Raw genomic sequence first — 16,369 nt, 5'->3', positions numbered from 1 at the left:
GGAGACTATCTTCATGGATCAGCCAGAGGGCTATGTGAAGAGTGGTGAAGAAAGCAAGGTGTGCTTGCTACAAAAGAGTCTTTATGGTCTTAAGCAAAGTCCTAGACAGTGGAACAAGAAGTTTGATGCACAAATGAAGAAGATTGGCTTCATTAGATCAGAGTTTGATGATTGCATCTACATCAAGAGGAAGGGCAAAACACCTATTGCCTATCTATTGCTCTATGTGGATGATATGCTACTTGCAGGACCTTCTATGACAGAAATTCAGCAAGTCAAGGAGGATTTGAAGTCTAGCTTTGAAATGAAGGATCTAGGAGAGTCAAGGAAGATCCTAGGCATACACATTCAGAGAGACAGAGGCTGCAAGAAGCTGTGGATGCTTCAAACTGACTATATTGAGAAAGTTTTGCAGAGATTCAAAATGGAAAATGCAAAAGCTGCATCAACTCCTCTGTCCCAGAGTTTTAAGCTTTCAAAGGAGCAGGCCCCTAAATCTAATCAAGAGGCTGAGGAGATGGAGTCTATTCCTTATGCTAGTGTGGTTGGAAGTGTTATGTATACTATGATCTGTACCAGACCAGATCTGGCACATGCTATCTCAGTGACTAGCAGATACATGGCTGACCCGGGGAAGGAGCATTGGAATGCTCTTAAGTGGATATTGAGGTACATGAAGTCAACCAGTGGCTGGGGAATTGTCTTCAATGGCTGGGAAGGTGAATCTGAGGAGGTTGTGCAGGGCTATTGTGATGCAGACTATGCTGCAAACCTGGACAACAGAAAGTCCCAAACAGGTTATCTTTTCACCATGTTTGGAACTGTAATCAGCTGGAAATCAGGTTTGCAAAGTGTTGTTGCTCTCTCAACAACAGAATCAGAGTATATAGCTCTCACTGCAGCTGTACAGGAGAGCTTTTGGATTCAGGGAGTGATTTCTGACTTTGGTTTTGACCAAAAGACAATGGTGATTCATTGTGACAGCAGCTCAGCTATGTGCTTGGCTAAACATCCGGGTTTTCATGAAAGGAGCAAGCACATAGACATAAAGTTGCATTTTATTAGAGATGAGATTGAGAAGGGGAGAGTGAAGGTGATTAAGATTAACACCTTGCACAATCCGGCTGACATGCTAACAAAGTCTCTAGGTAGAGACAAGTTTGATCATTGCAAGAAGTTGATCAATGTTTGTGCAAGAACTGAGATGAGCCCTCAGGTGGAGAATTGTAATAATGGAGTGCTCATTTCAGTTGGAAGAAGAAGGCAGAAGAAGGAAGCTCGGCTTTGAGCTGGAACTAGCCGAGAAGGGAGTTCGGTGTTTGAGCCGAGAAGGGAGTTCGGTTTTGAGCCGAGAAGGGAGTTCGGTCTTGAGCCGAGAAGGAAGAAGCAACCTAGAGAAACTAGCCGTTGGAGCAGCAGTTAGTTAGCTGAGATGTAGCGGTTATTCTTCTTGTTTTCTTGATTCTTGTTGTAGTTAGTTAGTAGCAGTTGCTACTTGATTGTAGAGCTTTAAATAGCTCATAAACCGTGTATGTAGTTAGTAGTTTAATCAATAAAGAGTTTTCCAGTTTCTCTCCAAGATTATCATCTTCAATACTCAAAGTGTGAGTGTGTGTGTTTCTGCATTGTGTGATCTCATACAACAGTGAGTGTGTGTGTGATCTTCTTGAGTGTGTGAAAGTCTTGTGTGTGTAAATCCCAACAAAAGGCAACATGAAAAACGCCACCCGAATTGACGTTTTTTAAAACACGCCAGTGGGATTGGCGTTTTTTGTCAAAAACGCCAACTACGTCGGCGTTTTTCAACGTACATGCAATACGACGACACATACGTTGTAAAACGCCAATACGGGTGGCGTTTTCACTTAAAACACGCCAACGAAGTCGACGTTTTTCCCATTTATGGAATAGATAACAAAATGGGTACATTTACGTTATTTTAAAGGCAAAGTAGCCTATAAACCTGATTTCCTCCTCTCTTTCTCTCTCCCTATATCTCTTTCTCTCTCGACCCAAATCGGAACAGATCCTCCATCCGTCGTCGCCTCCTCCGACTCACCCCTCTACGCCGGCCGCCGTCCACCGTCGAAATCACGATGTCGTTGCTGCTGTCGGAATCGCGACGCCGCTGGGAGACGCTGTTGTGCCGCCGTCAGCAGCTTCCGTCGGTCAGCCCCCAATTCGCGAGGAGTCCGACGCGGTGGGGGGGGTCAGGATTCGCCGTGACATCAAATTGCCTCCGATTTAGACAGCAGCGGTCCTAGCCGTGCGCCGTCATTGCTGCTGTTCGCCGACCCTTGCTGCTGTGCGATCACCTCGCCGGCGTCGCCGTCGCAGGGTGAGCTCGCAGCCGTCGTCAGCCGCTGCCTGGAGTCGTCGCTGCTGCTGTCGGCTTCTCTGCTGGTTCCGTCGCCCCGATTTCCTCTCCGAAGATAAGTTCTTTATTTGATTTCGTGAATTAAAATTTGATTCTTCAGTTTAGTTTGCCTCGATTCATTCGATTAGGAGATATATCGCGGATTGTGGCAACAGTGGGGTGTAATATATGGATGGAGTAGTATGAAATTGGAAATTTGGATGGGAGAGGTGTATACCTTCAATTGGCAGATTGTGGAAAAGAAGCTTCAACTCGATATCCTCGGCTTCTATTTTAATTGTCAGTTTCTCCTTAACTGTGAATTGAAGAATTGGTATCATGGAATTAATTCATGGAGGTTCGTATTCATGGAATTGTGAAGAAATTACCTTAGTTGGATAGACAACCACAGATCAAAAACTGGAGTCTTGAACTCACGGTTCCTCCCCTTTTTTTCAGATTGCTGTTAGAATGAGGAAACTAGGAAACTGATTGTGAATGGGATATTATAGAAAATGGTAGTTGATAGATATGGGAGAGATTTATGGGGTGAGGGGAGAAACGTTTTTTTTACGTGGGTTAAGGGGGAGGGTTTTCAATTTTCTTTTATTTTTTTTCCTCTATTTTTTTGATTTAATTGAATTTATTTGGTACTTATTTTCAGATCACGGAGCAGGAAAAATCTTTTCACGGAGGAAGAAGATCTCTGCAGGATCTTTATTTAATAATTGAATTAATATTAGGGAGAATCTTTAATTAAATTGGTTTAATTCATAGTCCATTATATTTTATTTTAAATTGTGCAGTCCACAATTGATTTATCACGGACTGAACTTTTGTATTATTTATCCAATTTATTCGATCCAGCTCGTGAATTAAGTCCAATAATTATATTCCTCACGGAAAGGAATTATTTAGATACACGTAACAATTATTTCATATTTCTAGTACAACGACAAATTTCACTCAACAATTAATTCACCAACAATTAATTCACGGGCTTTGCAATATTAATAGCATTAAATACAAGTACTTTAGGGTTCACAAATTAGGTTTAGAAAAATGGGGCGTTACGGCTATTCTTCAATGGCTGTATTATACCCAAACAAACATGTGTGTGTGTGTGTCGTGTACATAACGACATACTGGTTTGGAATCAAACAAGGGTGAGATCGAACAGCTACAAAACGTTTCCACATAAAGCCAATCGCCTTCGTCCTAATTGAATTATTTTTGTTTTTAAACTCTGATTAAAATTCTATTTGATCTCAAAATAATTATACTAGTATACTGTATCTGTTATCTACTAATTGCGGGGCAACAGAGTTTCACGTTTTCCATAAGTAATTGGGCATATTACTATATCTTTAGTCGTGTTCATGTATGAGATTGGTTTGAAGTTGGCTTCTACTTTTGTGGTATTAGATCAGCTGTGAAATAAACATACAACTGCATAAAATAGTGTAATCATGCTTTCTGCAAGACAATATACTACACATTCTGATACATCTTTGACATTATATTTTTGCCCAATAATCTAATTCGATGCATGAAACTCATATGCCATCTTCCAACATTCTGATTCTGATGAAAACACTTACAAACTTATCAATCAACAAATACTTCCCAGATTTCACCAAAACTTTTAAGAAATCAAATAGACATGTCGACTCTAAATATAGCTAAATTAGCATATGCAGTCCCAAAAACTCTTATTTTTCTTCTTGCATACTGCTACAAATTGGGGCAGACCCTCTCTTATATAGCTTCACCCTCAGTTTCTTTGACCCAGAAACAGACACAGATTGCTACATACATACCATTGGTGAAATAAAATGAGCTAAAAGTGATGAATTGCGCCTTTAGTAAATCACTACCATGTTTATCATAAGAAAATACTTGTGAAATTCATTTAGAATATATTTAGCTTAAAAGAATACTAGTGTTTGGACACAAGATCAAGAAATCATCCACCATTTCTAACCATCAAACTGGTATAATCACTATAGACCTCCAAAACTTGAAGCGTGAGCAACATAACACACAACGACATCCAAGAAATCTCAAAAGAAGACATAGCATTTGCACATTGACCAAAACTCATCTCAATTATCAATAAATCCCTCAAAATACTCTTCCTTTTCTTCTTTTGGGGACCTTCTTCAAGCTCCCAAAATTCTTCAACCACACAGGAAAATCGGCCTTGGTGGAGACCAAACCAACCAAAACAGCACAGCAGCAAAACCCAAGAATCCAATCCCTAGCCCCTCTTCTCCACCCTTCCACGGAAAGCCCAAAAAGCACTAACCCTAAACCCCCAAAGAAAGCATCAGAATCCAGTGCCAATTCCTTGCCTACAACCCACCACAGTCCCACCGCCCCAAGAATTACCAAAATGCCCACCAATCCCAATCTCGTCTTCCTCCTCCTTCTCCAACCGTCAGAGCCGCCCCGTCCGGACCCGCTCCAGAACCCGTTCCTCCCTCCGTTTCCCGCTCCGAATTCTCTCAGAATTGAATCGACGGGATCCGGCAGAATCCGGAGATGCGACGCGATGATGTAGGCCGATTCCAGCATTAGCTTGCCGGATTTCGAGATCATACCATATCTGTTTCTCCGGTTTACAGCGCATACAATTGCGGTTTTCCGCGCGGCAAAAATGCGATTGTGATGGACTGGATAATTCAAATTAGAGTGGTTGGAAGGAATTTTGACGGAGTGATGGAGAAAATGGGGATCGGAGAGGAGACGGAGAGATGTCTGCATAGTTGCAGCAGCTGCTCTTTGCGACCGTTGTTACATTTGCAAAAACAATTTGAAATTTTCGGAAAATTAGGAATTTTCACCAAGTATTTTATGCGGAGTGGTTTACAAGTTGGAAATTGGGCCCTATTTCACGTCTGAAATGTGGATATAGATTTTGAATGCGATGGGTTGATATCCAATTAGAACGAGACAATAAAAACAACACAATAAATTTAGGACAACAGTCGCCACTAAAATCGCCAAGAACACACAAATTACCATCTCCCCTCAGTTCCAAAGCAGTGGATGCATTTCTTTCTAGCACAACCACATAAATATTAAAAAAAATTATGTTATATATTAAATAAAAAGATTAAGGTCATCCGCAACGCTGTCTCTTATTCGTCTCTTAATAATCTCATCACATAACTATTCATTCAATTTCATTTTTTTTATTTCCAACAAATTCAATTAATAAAAACACACTTCAATTAATAAAAACACACTTCATTAAATAAAATAAAATTACAACTTAAAATTCTAAAAAAATAAAAAATCACATTAATAAAATCCTAAAAAAAATAAAAAATGCATAATTTAAAATCTTCTGCTCACTCTCTCTAAATTAAAAATCTCAAAACTCAAAGAAGCAGAAGAAGATATCATGAGTTGCGACGTCTTATTCCGTGGGATCAAAGCTCGAGGCAACAAAAATTTGCAGCGATAGACTTGGGGAGGTGAAGGATTTTATTTCGAATTTGGGAGAGAGCTCCGACGAACTTTTAGTCTGTGGATTCTAACGATACTTGAAAATTCAGGGTATTTGATTTTTTTATTCGACGCATTTGCTCAAATGGATCCATGAATGGATTAAATTTTGGAGAAGAATAATGTTTTGAGATGAAGAATGTAGAGTGTTTGAGTGAGAATATAGAGTTTTTTATGGTGGATTAATTTGTGGGAATGATTTGATATTTATACAAGTGATTGGGGGCTTTAAAAAAATTTAAAAATTAAAAATTTGCAAAAAAACGGCTATAAACGGCTAGTATATTTTTTGGATTTTTTAAATTTTTGATTTTTTCCCGAATTTTAAAAAAAAAATAAAAAACATTTTTCGGATAAAAACGACGCCCCCTCGCGGGCCGCGAGTGGGCGTCACGGACGAACCGGAGCTCGCCACGTCGCCAACGCGCGTGGCGAGCTGTCTCGCGAGACTTCCCTCCGCGGCGAGATAAGGGACGAGACCGGGACGAGACGGAGCCCGCAACGCTGTCTCGACGCGGTCTCGTCTCTTCGAGACGAGATAGAGCCCGCAACGAGACGCGTTGCGGGTGCCATAAAGTAGGAGAGAGGAAAAAGTGGAGAGAAAAGTAAGAGTGTGAAAATATGTTATTTTTTATTAAAAAAGAATTGACTCTATAACTATGGAATGCACAAAATGAAAAAATAATTCTACTACAACGAAACGAGGGAGTACTATTTTTGAAAAAAATTTAAAATTTTAGTCCTATTCATTATGTTCATTAGTTTTTATCTTAAACAATACTATGTTTTAATCTTTAACATCAAAATTTAACGGTCATATCGCGCTTGAATGTCAAAATTTAATCTCGTACATTTGCAGAAAACTTATTTGTCCTTCACCTCTTAGTATGTTAGCTCTCAGTTATGTTTTTGTACATATTTAACTCATCAATTTAGTTAAAATGGGATTGATTGTTAGTTTTTTAGGAACAGTTAAATATGAATCAAAATATAATGTTTTTAACCAAAAACCAACACACTTAATACTCCTTCCATCTCAAGTTACTTGAGTCGTATTTCATTTTGGGTTGTCCCAAGTTACTTAAGTCATTTCCTTTTTTGGCTAAAAACAAAACATCTAATCTCATCTACTTTATTCTTTCTTTTACTTTAATCTCTTTCTTTCTTTTACTTTATTCACTCATCTGCTTTATTTAACTCACTAAACACAACTTTCTTAAATCTCGTGCCGAAAAGAATCGCCTCAAGTAACATAGGACGGAGGGAGTATATAAAAATAAAATAAAAATTGAAATATATGGAACCAATTTTAAAATTTAGTCTTTGTTCAATTGTATGGATGATAATTAAGTTAACTTGGCACACAAAAACTTGATATTGCGGTATCTTTGAAATTGATACTACTTCCTCTTCCTCTTTCTCTGTAGTGTACTAGTACTACAAAGCAAACAGAAAATAAAATACTAAGTAAAACTAAAACAAGAAAAAGATTTATATCAAACGACTTCGTCATGGTCTCATGGACTAGACTTGTTCAGCATGTGCTCGTAAAACTATCGCAGTATCTTTTTACTCGTCAAGACCTCTAGAGATGGAGGAGAGTTGCGGTTTCGTATGTAGTGTACGCAACTTGTACACCGCGGAGAAAAAAACACTTCACCAAAAAGTTGGGTCTTCTCGAGCTTAAGGAGACGACGAGTTTGAGACTGAGATATGAGAACTATGTCGATTGAGAAAGAATCCAAAATGAGAAATTTAGATCAAAGGGGTAGAGTGTTTAGATTGGTTCCTTGCAATGTTTACAAAATCGAATCTATAAGGATCGAACTAGGATAAGAATCAGGCATGCGCTACACGCTTGAAATACGCACTAGCGTGTGAAATAGTCAGGCATATTGGCATCAATAGGTAATGCACGGAATGCATGGTGTAGGTAATGCATGGCATGCGCTCATTAGGCCATCCACAACGTTGTTCCTATACCGTTCCTTAAACTACTATTTGCGGGCCCCACTGTACTTTTTTACTCCATTCCTTAACTAAGGAACAGAACCTGCAACCCTCCGTTCCTTAACCGCCGTTCCTTAAATTACTATTCATTCAATTTCATTTTTTATTTTTATTTCCAACTCAATTCAATTAAAACAAACACACTTTAATAAAAAACAAACACACTTTATTAAAAAACACACAACATTAAAACAAAGTTACAACTTAAACTTAAAAAAATAAAAAGCACACAATTAAAATCCTAAAAAAATAAAAGTACACAATTTTAATAATTTCATCCGCCAAAGTTTGCCCAAATGTGCTCAATTAGATCCTGTTGGAATTGGGTGTGTGCGCTAGAGTCGCGTGTCCTTGCACGAATAGATAGCCGTTCTTGTATAGACGGATGCGCTCCACTTCGAGGCGGACTACTTCGAGCAGGAACTGACAATCGGTAGTGCTTGGCCTCGGGAGAAATTCGTCGGTGAAGGCTGCCGGGACGCCTTTGCAGAATTTGAGCAAGCACATTCGCCCAGTGCTGTCTCCGATGTGGAGGTATTCGTCGAACATGTCGGCCGTTTGTCCAGTCGCAAGCTGGCGGATTGCTGCAGTACATTTCTGCAGCGTCGTGTGGCTGGGACGGCCGACCGCGTCGAACCCTTCCTGGAAGAACTCTTCCCGGGCTGCCAAAGTATTGGCGATGTGGAGAAATAACGGTTTCCCCATGCGGAAACGGCGACGGAAGTACGTATCTCCCCAAACCGGGTTATCGCAGAAGTAGTCGGGTACTAACCTTGGGGCGGCTTCCTCCCGGTTACGATGGATGTATGTACGGGAGCGTCGTTGGGGCGGCGCGGCTTCTTCCGCCTCCCGTCGTCGATCTTCTTCAAGTGATTGTTCCAATATTTGACGCATTTGTTCAAAAGGATCCATTAGTTTGATTAAATTTGGGAGAAGAAAAACAGAGTTGATTTGAGATGAAAATTGAGGTGGAAATAGAGAGGATTTGAGAGGAATAGATGTGTGTTTGTGAGTGAAATGAGTATGAAATAGGAGTATTTATAGAGTAAATAAATTAAAAAAATATAAAAAAATAAATAAAAAACGGCAAAAAACGGTAACAATATCGTTGCAATTTTTTTTTTTTTTATTAAATTTGAATTTTTTTTAAAAAAATTGAATTATTGTGTCACCGTGACGACGCCCACTCGCGGGGCAGCGAGTGGGCGTCACGCGTCGAATGGGAGGCCGCCACGTCGCCTCGGCGCGTGGCGGAACGTGTCGTGCCGCGTCTCGCGGGAACGGCACCCGGCACGGCACCGGCACGGAATGGCGACGACACGGGCGGCTGCAACGCGTACCGCCGCGGTTCCGTTCCTCCGGAATGAAATAAGGCACCGCAACGGCACGCGTTGCGGGTGCTCTTATGCACACCGTGTAGCTAGCTAACTCCTTCCTTCCATTCATCCTCGAAAAAACTCTACACATTTTTATAACATACATAGATCTATAGAGGACCAATATTTCATAGTACATTGTGAGCATATACGGTAGCATTTTCATTTTATCATATCTTGTGCATTAGTTATTATGATTGTGATCATCACATTTGCAGGGAAAAAAATGCAACTTAGAGTCGACCAATTGTAGGATTAAAGAGAGCTCTACTTATCTAATAAGATTCACACACACACAGAGAAAGATGAATAGGCACTTAGCTAAAATACAACTCCTGGCATTTTCATGTTTATCTCAAGCATATACTTGAAGCAACCAGTGATTCTTTTCCCAAAATTTTAGAAAGAGAAGGCTGCAATGAGTAGGCTTACCATCATGAAAATAAGGTAAAGGCCAATAAGGCAGAATCCCCAGAATCTAGGAACTCGAAATCGGTTCCATGTTACCACCAACAAAGATCCCATCAAGCTCAGTATCAAGAACACAAATGCAATCACTATACTCGTGTGAAAATGAAGCTTATACGCTTTTGGGGAAACATTTGCAGTCTGTATCACTAAACCTGTTCCCAGCCCAAAAAGCATGTTGAACATTGGCCCCACAAAGCACCCTGCCATAGCCATTGCTGGCTGCCCAGCTCTAGCAACAGCCACGTCAGCAACAAGATCCCCAATCGAATTTCCCCATGCCAGAACAGTCAATCCCAGAAGTGCAGAGGGCAACTGCAGAAGTATGCCAAGTGCTGCAAGGCAGTTCAACAACTCACCAGCCACTGTGGATATCCAAAACACGCTCATGACAAATGCAACAACCACGGAAGAGATCCGCTCGTTTTTGGGTGGCTCTTTTTCTACTACGTAATGAAGAATAGCTAAAGAGCTGCTTCCACATAATACCACTAACCAAAGAGGAAATTGGGTGTTTGAAAGAAGAAATTTTATGGGATGGTCTAAGGACATAAATGATTTGCAGGAGTATAGGAGGGCCAGTGGACAAAGAGCAATGTTGGCTGATTGGTAAAATCGGCTCCATTTGGATGGTGAAGTTTCCGGAACAGTTAGTTTTAGAAGTACTGAGACTGGAACTTCCCATATTCTTGATATCTACAAGAAAGAAAGAGAGTTTTAAGTCAAATGATTGGAAATCCGAACAATATAATCTACAAGAAAGAAAGAGAGCCTTAAGTCAAATGGTTGAAAATTCGAACAAAAGTGTTAAGATCAGAAACCTTAAATATGTAGCTTTAGCTACTAACACGCGTACCACTGAACTCAAAATTCCATACTGCAATATATACTCAAACTAGCTAGAGATATCATCAGCATTCATACATTTGATTCTATTACCATATTTTCTTGAGAATGAATTTTTTGCCAATCAAACTAGAACACAGTCATCAATCATTTCGCAAGGGATATTCTTTGAAAATGTAATAACATTCAGATGCTAGAGCATTTTTTTCTAATTTTAATTTATATAGATTCACTGTAGCAGCACTATCCCATTCTCAAACCCATTAATAGTAGCATGGTGGCACAAATATAATATGGCCATTCTTGCATCATCAAAGTGTAATTATGCATTTGAACTTTAAGGGGTTGTATCATACCTTAGCAGACAATTTGGTAATCAAGACTCAAGAGTAACAAATGAAAAGAGAACCAGGCTGTTAAAATTGATTGTATAACTATAAATAATTCAAATGATCTGAGAATTGTTCAACATAATAGGATCTAGGTCTCCCTTAAGAAAACATACTCCTTGATATAATGATGACTAGCTAGTAAGTTCTAGACTAGGAAAATTACCAAAAGCTTCAGATAATGAGAGAAAGATAGTTTCAGGATCACTTCACATGAAGGAGCTGAAGCAGAAACTTGAGCTATTGGTTGGGTGATGAATGCATGTTAAATCTTAACCACAATGCTCATCAGAAAATAAATGTCCATTTCTTTGTTCACTTATAAAAGTAAGCAGCTTTAGTAACTAATACAGTCAAGTGATAGAATATCTTCTCAGGAAAAGAACAGCATATGCAGGGCAAACAATGTCAGAGCTTAAAACTTCCTACAAAATGTCCTTTAAGGTTGAGGTCTTTTCTTAATCAACAATAACCTGGCCTTTAGGGCAACCTAGCACAAAGAGTCAACACTTCATCAATCATCAGTAAGCTGCAGTTCATGACTTAATGCATGTCTTACTGTCAGTTTCAGCAGAATGGCTGCATCATATACCATTGCAGTTCTATTCTCAATCACAGAATCAAATCAAATCAACCAGATGCCTACAGAAGAAAAGGATAGTGAAAATTTGCAATTGACTACTCAAATTCCGAAAAGGATACTTATCATTTCATGAGTGAACATGGGAACTTATGGCCTCAAGAATGAAGCTAGAATACTATGAAACTATAACTAATTGCCTTGCCAGGGGAACTAGAAAATATATACTCATGAGGGAACTAGCTTAACAATACCATACATGTAGAACAGCGAGTGCACCCAAAGCATGTACTATAAAACACATAACGAGTAGTTTGACAACTCATGTAAAGCTAAAACAGTACCAACGTTTAATTACGCTTTCTCTTTAAACATCACAAGTTGACAATCATATAGCTGAAATATATGAGAATGTTCACAAGGAAAAAAGTTAACCACAAATATGAAGGAAAACAGAATTTCATGATCACAGAAAACTATCACAAGCATCTCATAAATCACAAATGCAGGACTAAAATATAGACCACATTGTGATAGTATACCTTGTCATAGGCTTCCCAAAACCCGAAACTCGTCATCCTCTCGACCTCATATGGAGCTATCAACTCCCCGACTTCACAATCCACCACCTGATTTTCACGATGCTCAACCAACCCCAACTCTCCACTAGCATCCCGTGAGCTCCTACTCTTCTCTCCGGCAAGACCATCATACCCCGAATCCATAGAAAACACAATCCCAACAAAAAATATATAAAAAGCAACAAAACCAACAGCCTGCCACAAGAAGATCTCAGCGCTCAAGTAAACATAGAAGAGAAAAAACGAGGCAGTCAAATAGAACATCACATCCCTAATAAAAGGTGCTGGATCGACCGCAAACGGCGCTGCATAGAGCGCAACGAAGCCAACGACGAAAGCAGAAACGAATGTCCCAGCAGAGAGAATCGCACCGAACCCGGTTCTAGGCTGCCCCCCTCTAACAGCGGCCACCGACGCAAACACATCGGGAGCGCCATTGCCGAGAGCCAGCAGTGTCACGGCGCCCATCGACGGAGAGAGCTTGAGGTGGGCGGCGAGCTTGGTCACCACCACGGAGAAGCGATCTTGGGCGGTTTTCACTAAGATGTAGAACTGCAGGAGCAGAATGAGGAGGAGGAAAGGGACAGAGAGGAATGGATTCCCACCGAAGAAGCAGGAATTGAGAGATGAGTAGTTGAATAGGCCGTCGGCCGCTGTAGTGTTGGAGGGCGAGCATTTGGGGGTCGGTGTGAGCAAGGATCTGTGGGGAAATAGTAGGGGTTTTGAGGGGTGATTAGGAATTGTAGTGCGAGGGAGGAGGAGAAAGAAGAGGATGGTGGTGAGGAGAATGAGTGGGATCACGGTGAAGTTGAAAATCCGGCGGCACGTGGCGGCGGCGGCGGCGGTGAATTTGAAGGCCATGCCATTCTAGATTTTGTGCACTCATTTAAGCACTCAGTAGTGTTTGTGTTTTTGCTTCAGTAGATTGACTTTTGATTACACTAATTTTTTACTAATTCTTCTTTTCTTTAAACTTTGCCTCTCTTTTTAATGCGTTTTGTTTCTGGATCTGTGATCTCCAATGCCTCACAAACACGTGTATACTTAGGAAGTGCTCGATTTTCAAGATTGTATCCGAAATTAAATTTGTAGTGGGTTTGGTTCATAAGATTTAACCCCACAACTCAATTCTAGATGGATAATTATAGGATAATTAGTCATAGCTAAACTCCTATGACTAAAATAATCTAACAACTCAATCCTAGATTGTATCGCGCTATTATTTTATATTGAAAACCGAACAACACCTTATATGATAAAATATTCATTAATATCGACATGCACGTAGCAATATGAGATGGTATTCCCAATTAATTAAGAGCATGCACAACGGTGGCGCCGGGCCCCGCGTCCGTCCGTGTCGCTGGCAAGGACGAGGCTCGCCGCCGTTGCGCTCGCGCCGTGCCAGCGAGCAGGACACGTGGCGAACGGCGATTGGGCAACGGCATAGCCGTTGCCTTTGAATATTTTTTTATTATTAAAAATCGGTTTTTAATTAAAAAAACCGATTAAAAATTTAAAAAAAATTCACTTCCCAAAAAAATATATCCGTTTATTACCGTTTTTTACCACTTTTTAATTTTTATTTTATTTTTTCCCCCCAAAAATACACACTTTCATCTATAAATACCCCCACTTTCACACCCAAAAATTCACATCAAACTACACAATTCTCATCTTCATTCTCCTATATCCATTCTCATCTTCATTCTCTCATATCCATTCTCAATCTTTCTTCCACCCTACAACATAACAATGTCCGGCCAAGGCGATGACCACCCGCCCTCTCACGGTTAGAACCCCGAATGGTTCGGTTCACAACCGTTTCCTAGTCCGGAAACGGAATATTCGGCCCCTCCTCAAACCCAAAGTTCGGGCGTTCCGGGTGGCTACCGGCCATACCCAATCGACGATCAAGGTGTCTCCGAAGGGCGATACGGGTGGACACCGGAGCCTAAGCCGACCGCCCCCTCCCAAACTCCGACTCCTCTTACTCGCGGTGTCCACACACCGTACACTCCGGCGGAGATGGATAAATTGTTCTATGCGTACTTGGAAATCTCCGAAGATGCGGTGGTTGGCATGAACCAATCCGACGCGCACTTTTGGTGGCGCGTCGCTCGCCGATACAATGAAAACCGGCCGTCGGGAACGATCGAGCGCAACGAGAGTATGGTGAGCAAAGCCATCGGCCGAGCCAACGATGAAATTGGCAAGTTCAATGGCTATTTCCTCCAGGAACAGCAGAATGTCGGGAGCGGCCGGAGCGAGGTCGACAGCATCACTGCCGCGCTGAGCACCTACCAATCCATGAACTGCAAGTCGTTCAAGTACCTCAACGTTTGGCAAGATACGCGGACGCACCCGAAGTATATGGGAGGCGTAACATCCTCCTCTAGCGGCTCCTCCAAACGGTCAAGGTCGGTATCCCTATCCGACGCAGGCTCCGAAGAAGTGGCTAGCCAACTCGCCGGAGCTAACTTGGGTAGCCCCGACGTCAGACCGAGCGGTTCCCAACGCCGACCGCAAGGAAGGAAGAAGGCGGCGGCCAACCGCCATCGCGCCGAACCCGTTCCCTATGCGCCACCTCCACCCCCGAACAACTCGCTGTGGATGCTCTTAGGCCAACTCAATATGGCTGATAGGTCAACTATGACCCCCACACAACTTCAAACGCACGAGGCCATGATATTGGGTCTCCAAAAATAATTGGGGTTAGTGCCGCCGGATCAGTAGTCTTCCACGAGTAATATTAGCCAATAATTATGTAATTTTTAATTTTTAGGAGTTTAATTATGTAATTTTTAATTTTTAGGAGTTTAATTATGTAATTTTTAATTTTTAGGATTTTAATTATGTCTTTTTTATTTTATTTGTAATTTGTAATATTTATTGTGGTTTTTTAATGAATTTTAATATTATGGAAATGTTTTTGTTTAATTGAATTTTAAATTGAATTGTGTTCGTCCTTGCGAAAGAGCACAACTGTGGGTGTTGTGCTCTTGCCAGAGAGCAGCCAGGAATAGTGGCGCCGGGCCCACAACCTTGCTCGCTGGCAAGAGCACAGTTGTGGATGCTCTAAATTTTGACAAATGGAAAGCTGAAAATTAAGAAATGTAATCTAAATCTACTCAAAATTCTAAAACATAGAATATTTATCCAAATTTTATGATAATCTCATGTATATACACGTACATAAAAACTCAAAAAAAATATTCATAATAGTGTACTTAATTTAAATAATAATGACTATACTAATTTCATAATAATTATTAGGGCACCCACAATGGGGCACCCGATGGCGGCCATCGTCCTCGGACGCGGACGATGCCTCCATTGTGGGTGCCCGCCATCGTCCGCGCCCTACACCCACGCCCGATGCATCGTCCGCGGAATGAGCGCTGACGATGGCCTATCGTCCGCGCCATCGGGCGCCCCATTGTGGGCTAGGCGGACGATGGGCGCGGACGATGGCACGCGTTTTTTTTTCTCCGAATTTTGTCTATTTAAACCTCGTTTCTCATTCACTTGTTCATACGAACATCTCGTCTCTCTCATTTCGCTCATCTCTCACATTTCTACCTCTCTCACATACCAAAATGAACCACGACGACGACACCACTAGTTCTAGTTCCTCGGAGTCAGGTAGTTCGACCTCGGAAGCCTTAGATGCAGCCGTTGAAGAGGCCATTGCGGAATGCTTAGTTGAAATGCAGCGCGAGAAGGCGGCGGCGGAGCAGATTGAAGGTCGTGAGTTTAGAGTAGCGTGTGTTTATATGTTGTGATGTCGAGACACCAAGTCCTATGAATCCACTAGATCACTTGGTCTAGGAACTCAATGTAACACGGAATACTCTGTCGTTGTACACACAAAACTCCCCTTCAAAGATCCCTCAACCCGAATACTATAAATTAGTATAGAGAAGCAGGGGTCGATCCCACAAAGATGGACACGTAAGAGAGCATTTAGAGACTCTTGACTAAGCGGTTGCTGCCACGCAAACAGGGTTGAGGTATAACTACTACTAGACCTAGGCAGAAAATATAAACGCTAGACCTAGAAAGCTGTAAACATGCTGAGATCAAACATCATCAAGACTTCGGTATATTAAGCTTACTTCCTAGACCGTGTAAACGACTACCTAATTTTAGCTAGACAGAGACCAACCAACAGTGGGGACCATGACCCAGAAATAGCAAGTACGGCAGAAAAGCTGCAAATAACTAACTGAGCATTCAACTCACAACGA

General features: G+C 41.2%; 2 protein-coding genes across 2 annotated transcripts; both read right to left on the bottom strand.

The window, feature by feature from the left end:
• Window positions 1-4,480: 4,480 nt before the first annotated feature.
• On the bottom strand, window positions 4,481-5,122 carry LOC121796694. Its single transcript, XM_042195489.1, has one exon. The coding sequence runs from the start codon at window positions 5,120-5,122 to the stop codon at window positions 4,481-4,483; it is 642 nt and encodes a 213-aa protein (XP_042051423.1).
• A 4,292-nt stretch (window positions 5,123-9,414) lies between these two features.
• On the bottom strand, window positions 9,415-13,048 carry LOC121797221 (cation/calcium exchanger 5-like). The gene is made up of 2 exons (XM_042195977.1): window positions 12,081-13,048; window positions 9,415-10,419 (listed from the first exon to the last, which is right to left on the bottom strand). Exons 1-2 carry the CDS (start codon window positions 12,978-12,980, stop codon window positions 9,655-9,657), a joined length of 1,665 nt encoding a protein of 554 aa, XP_042051911.1. The 5' UTR covers window positions 12,981-13,048; the 3' UTR covers window positions 9,415-9,654.
• Between the last annotated feature and the right edge of the window lie 3,321 nt (window positions 13,049-16,369).

The sequence above is a fragment of the Salvia splendens genome, chromosome 3, assembly GCF_004379255.2.
Source record: "Salvia splendens isolate huo1 chromosome 3, SspV2, whole genome shotgun sequence".
NCBI lineage: Eukaryota > Viridiplantae > Streptophyta > Magnoliopsida > Lamiales > Lamiaceae > Salvia > Salvia splendens.
The sequence above is the reverse complement of the archived record's forward strand: the minus strand, read 5'-3'. Positions and strand labels throughout refer to the sequence as shown.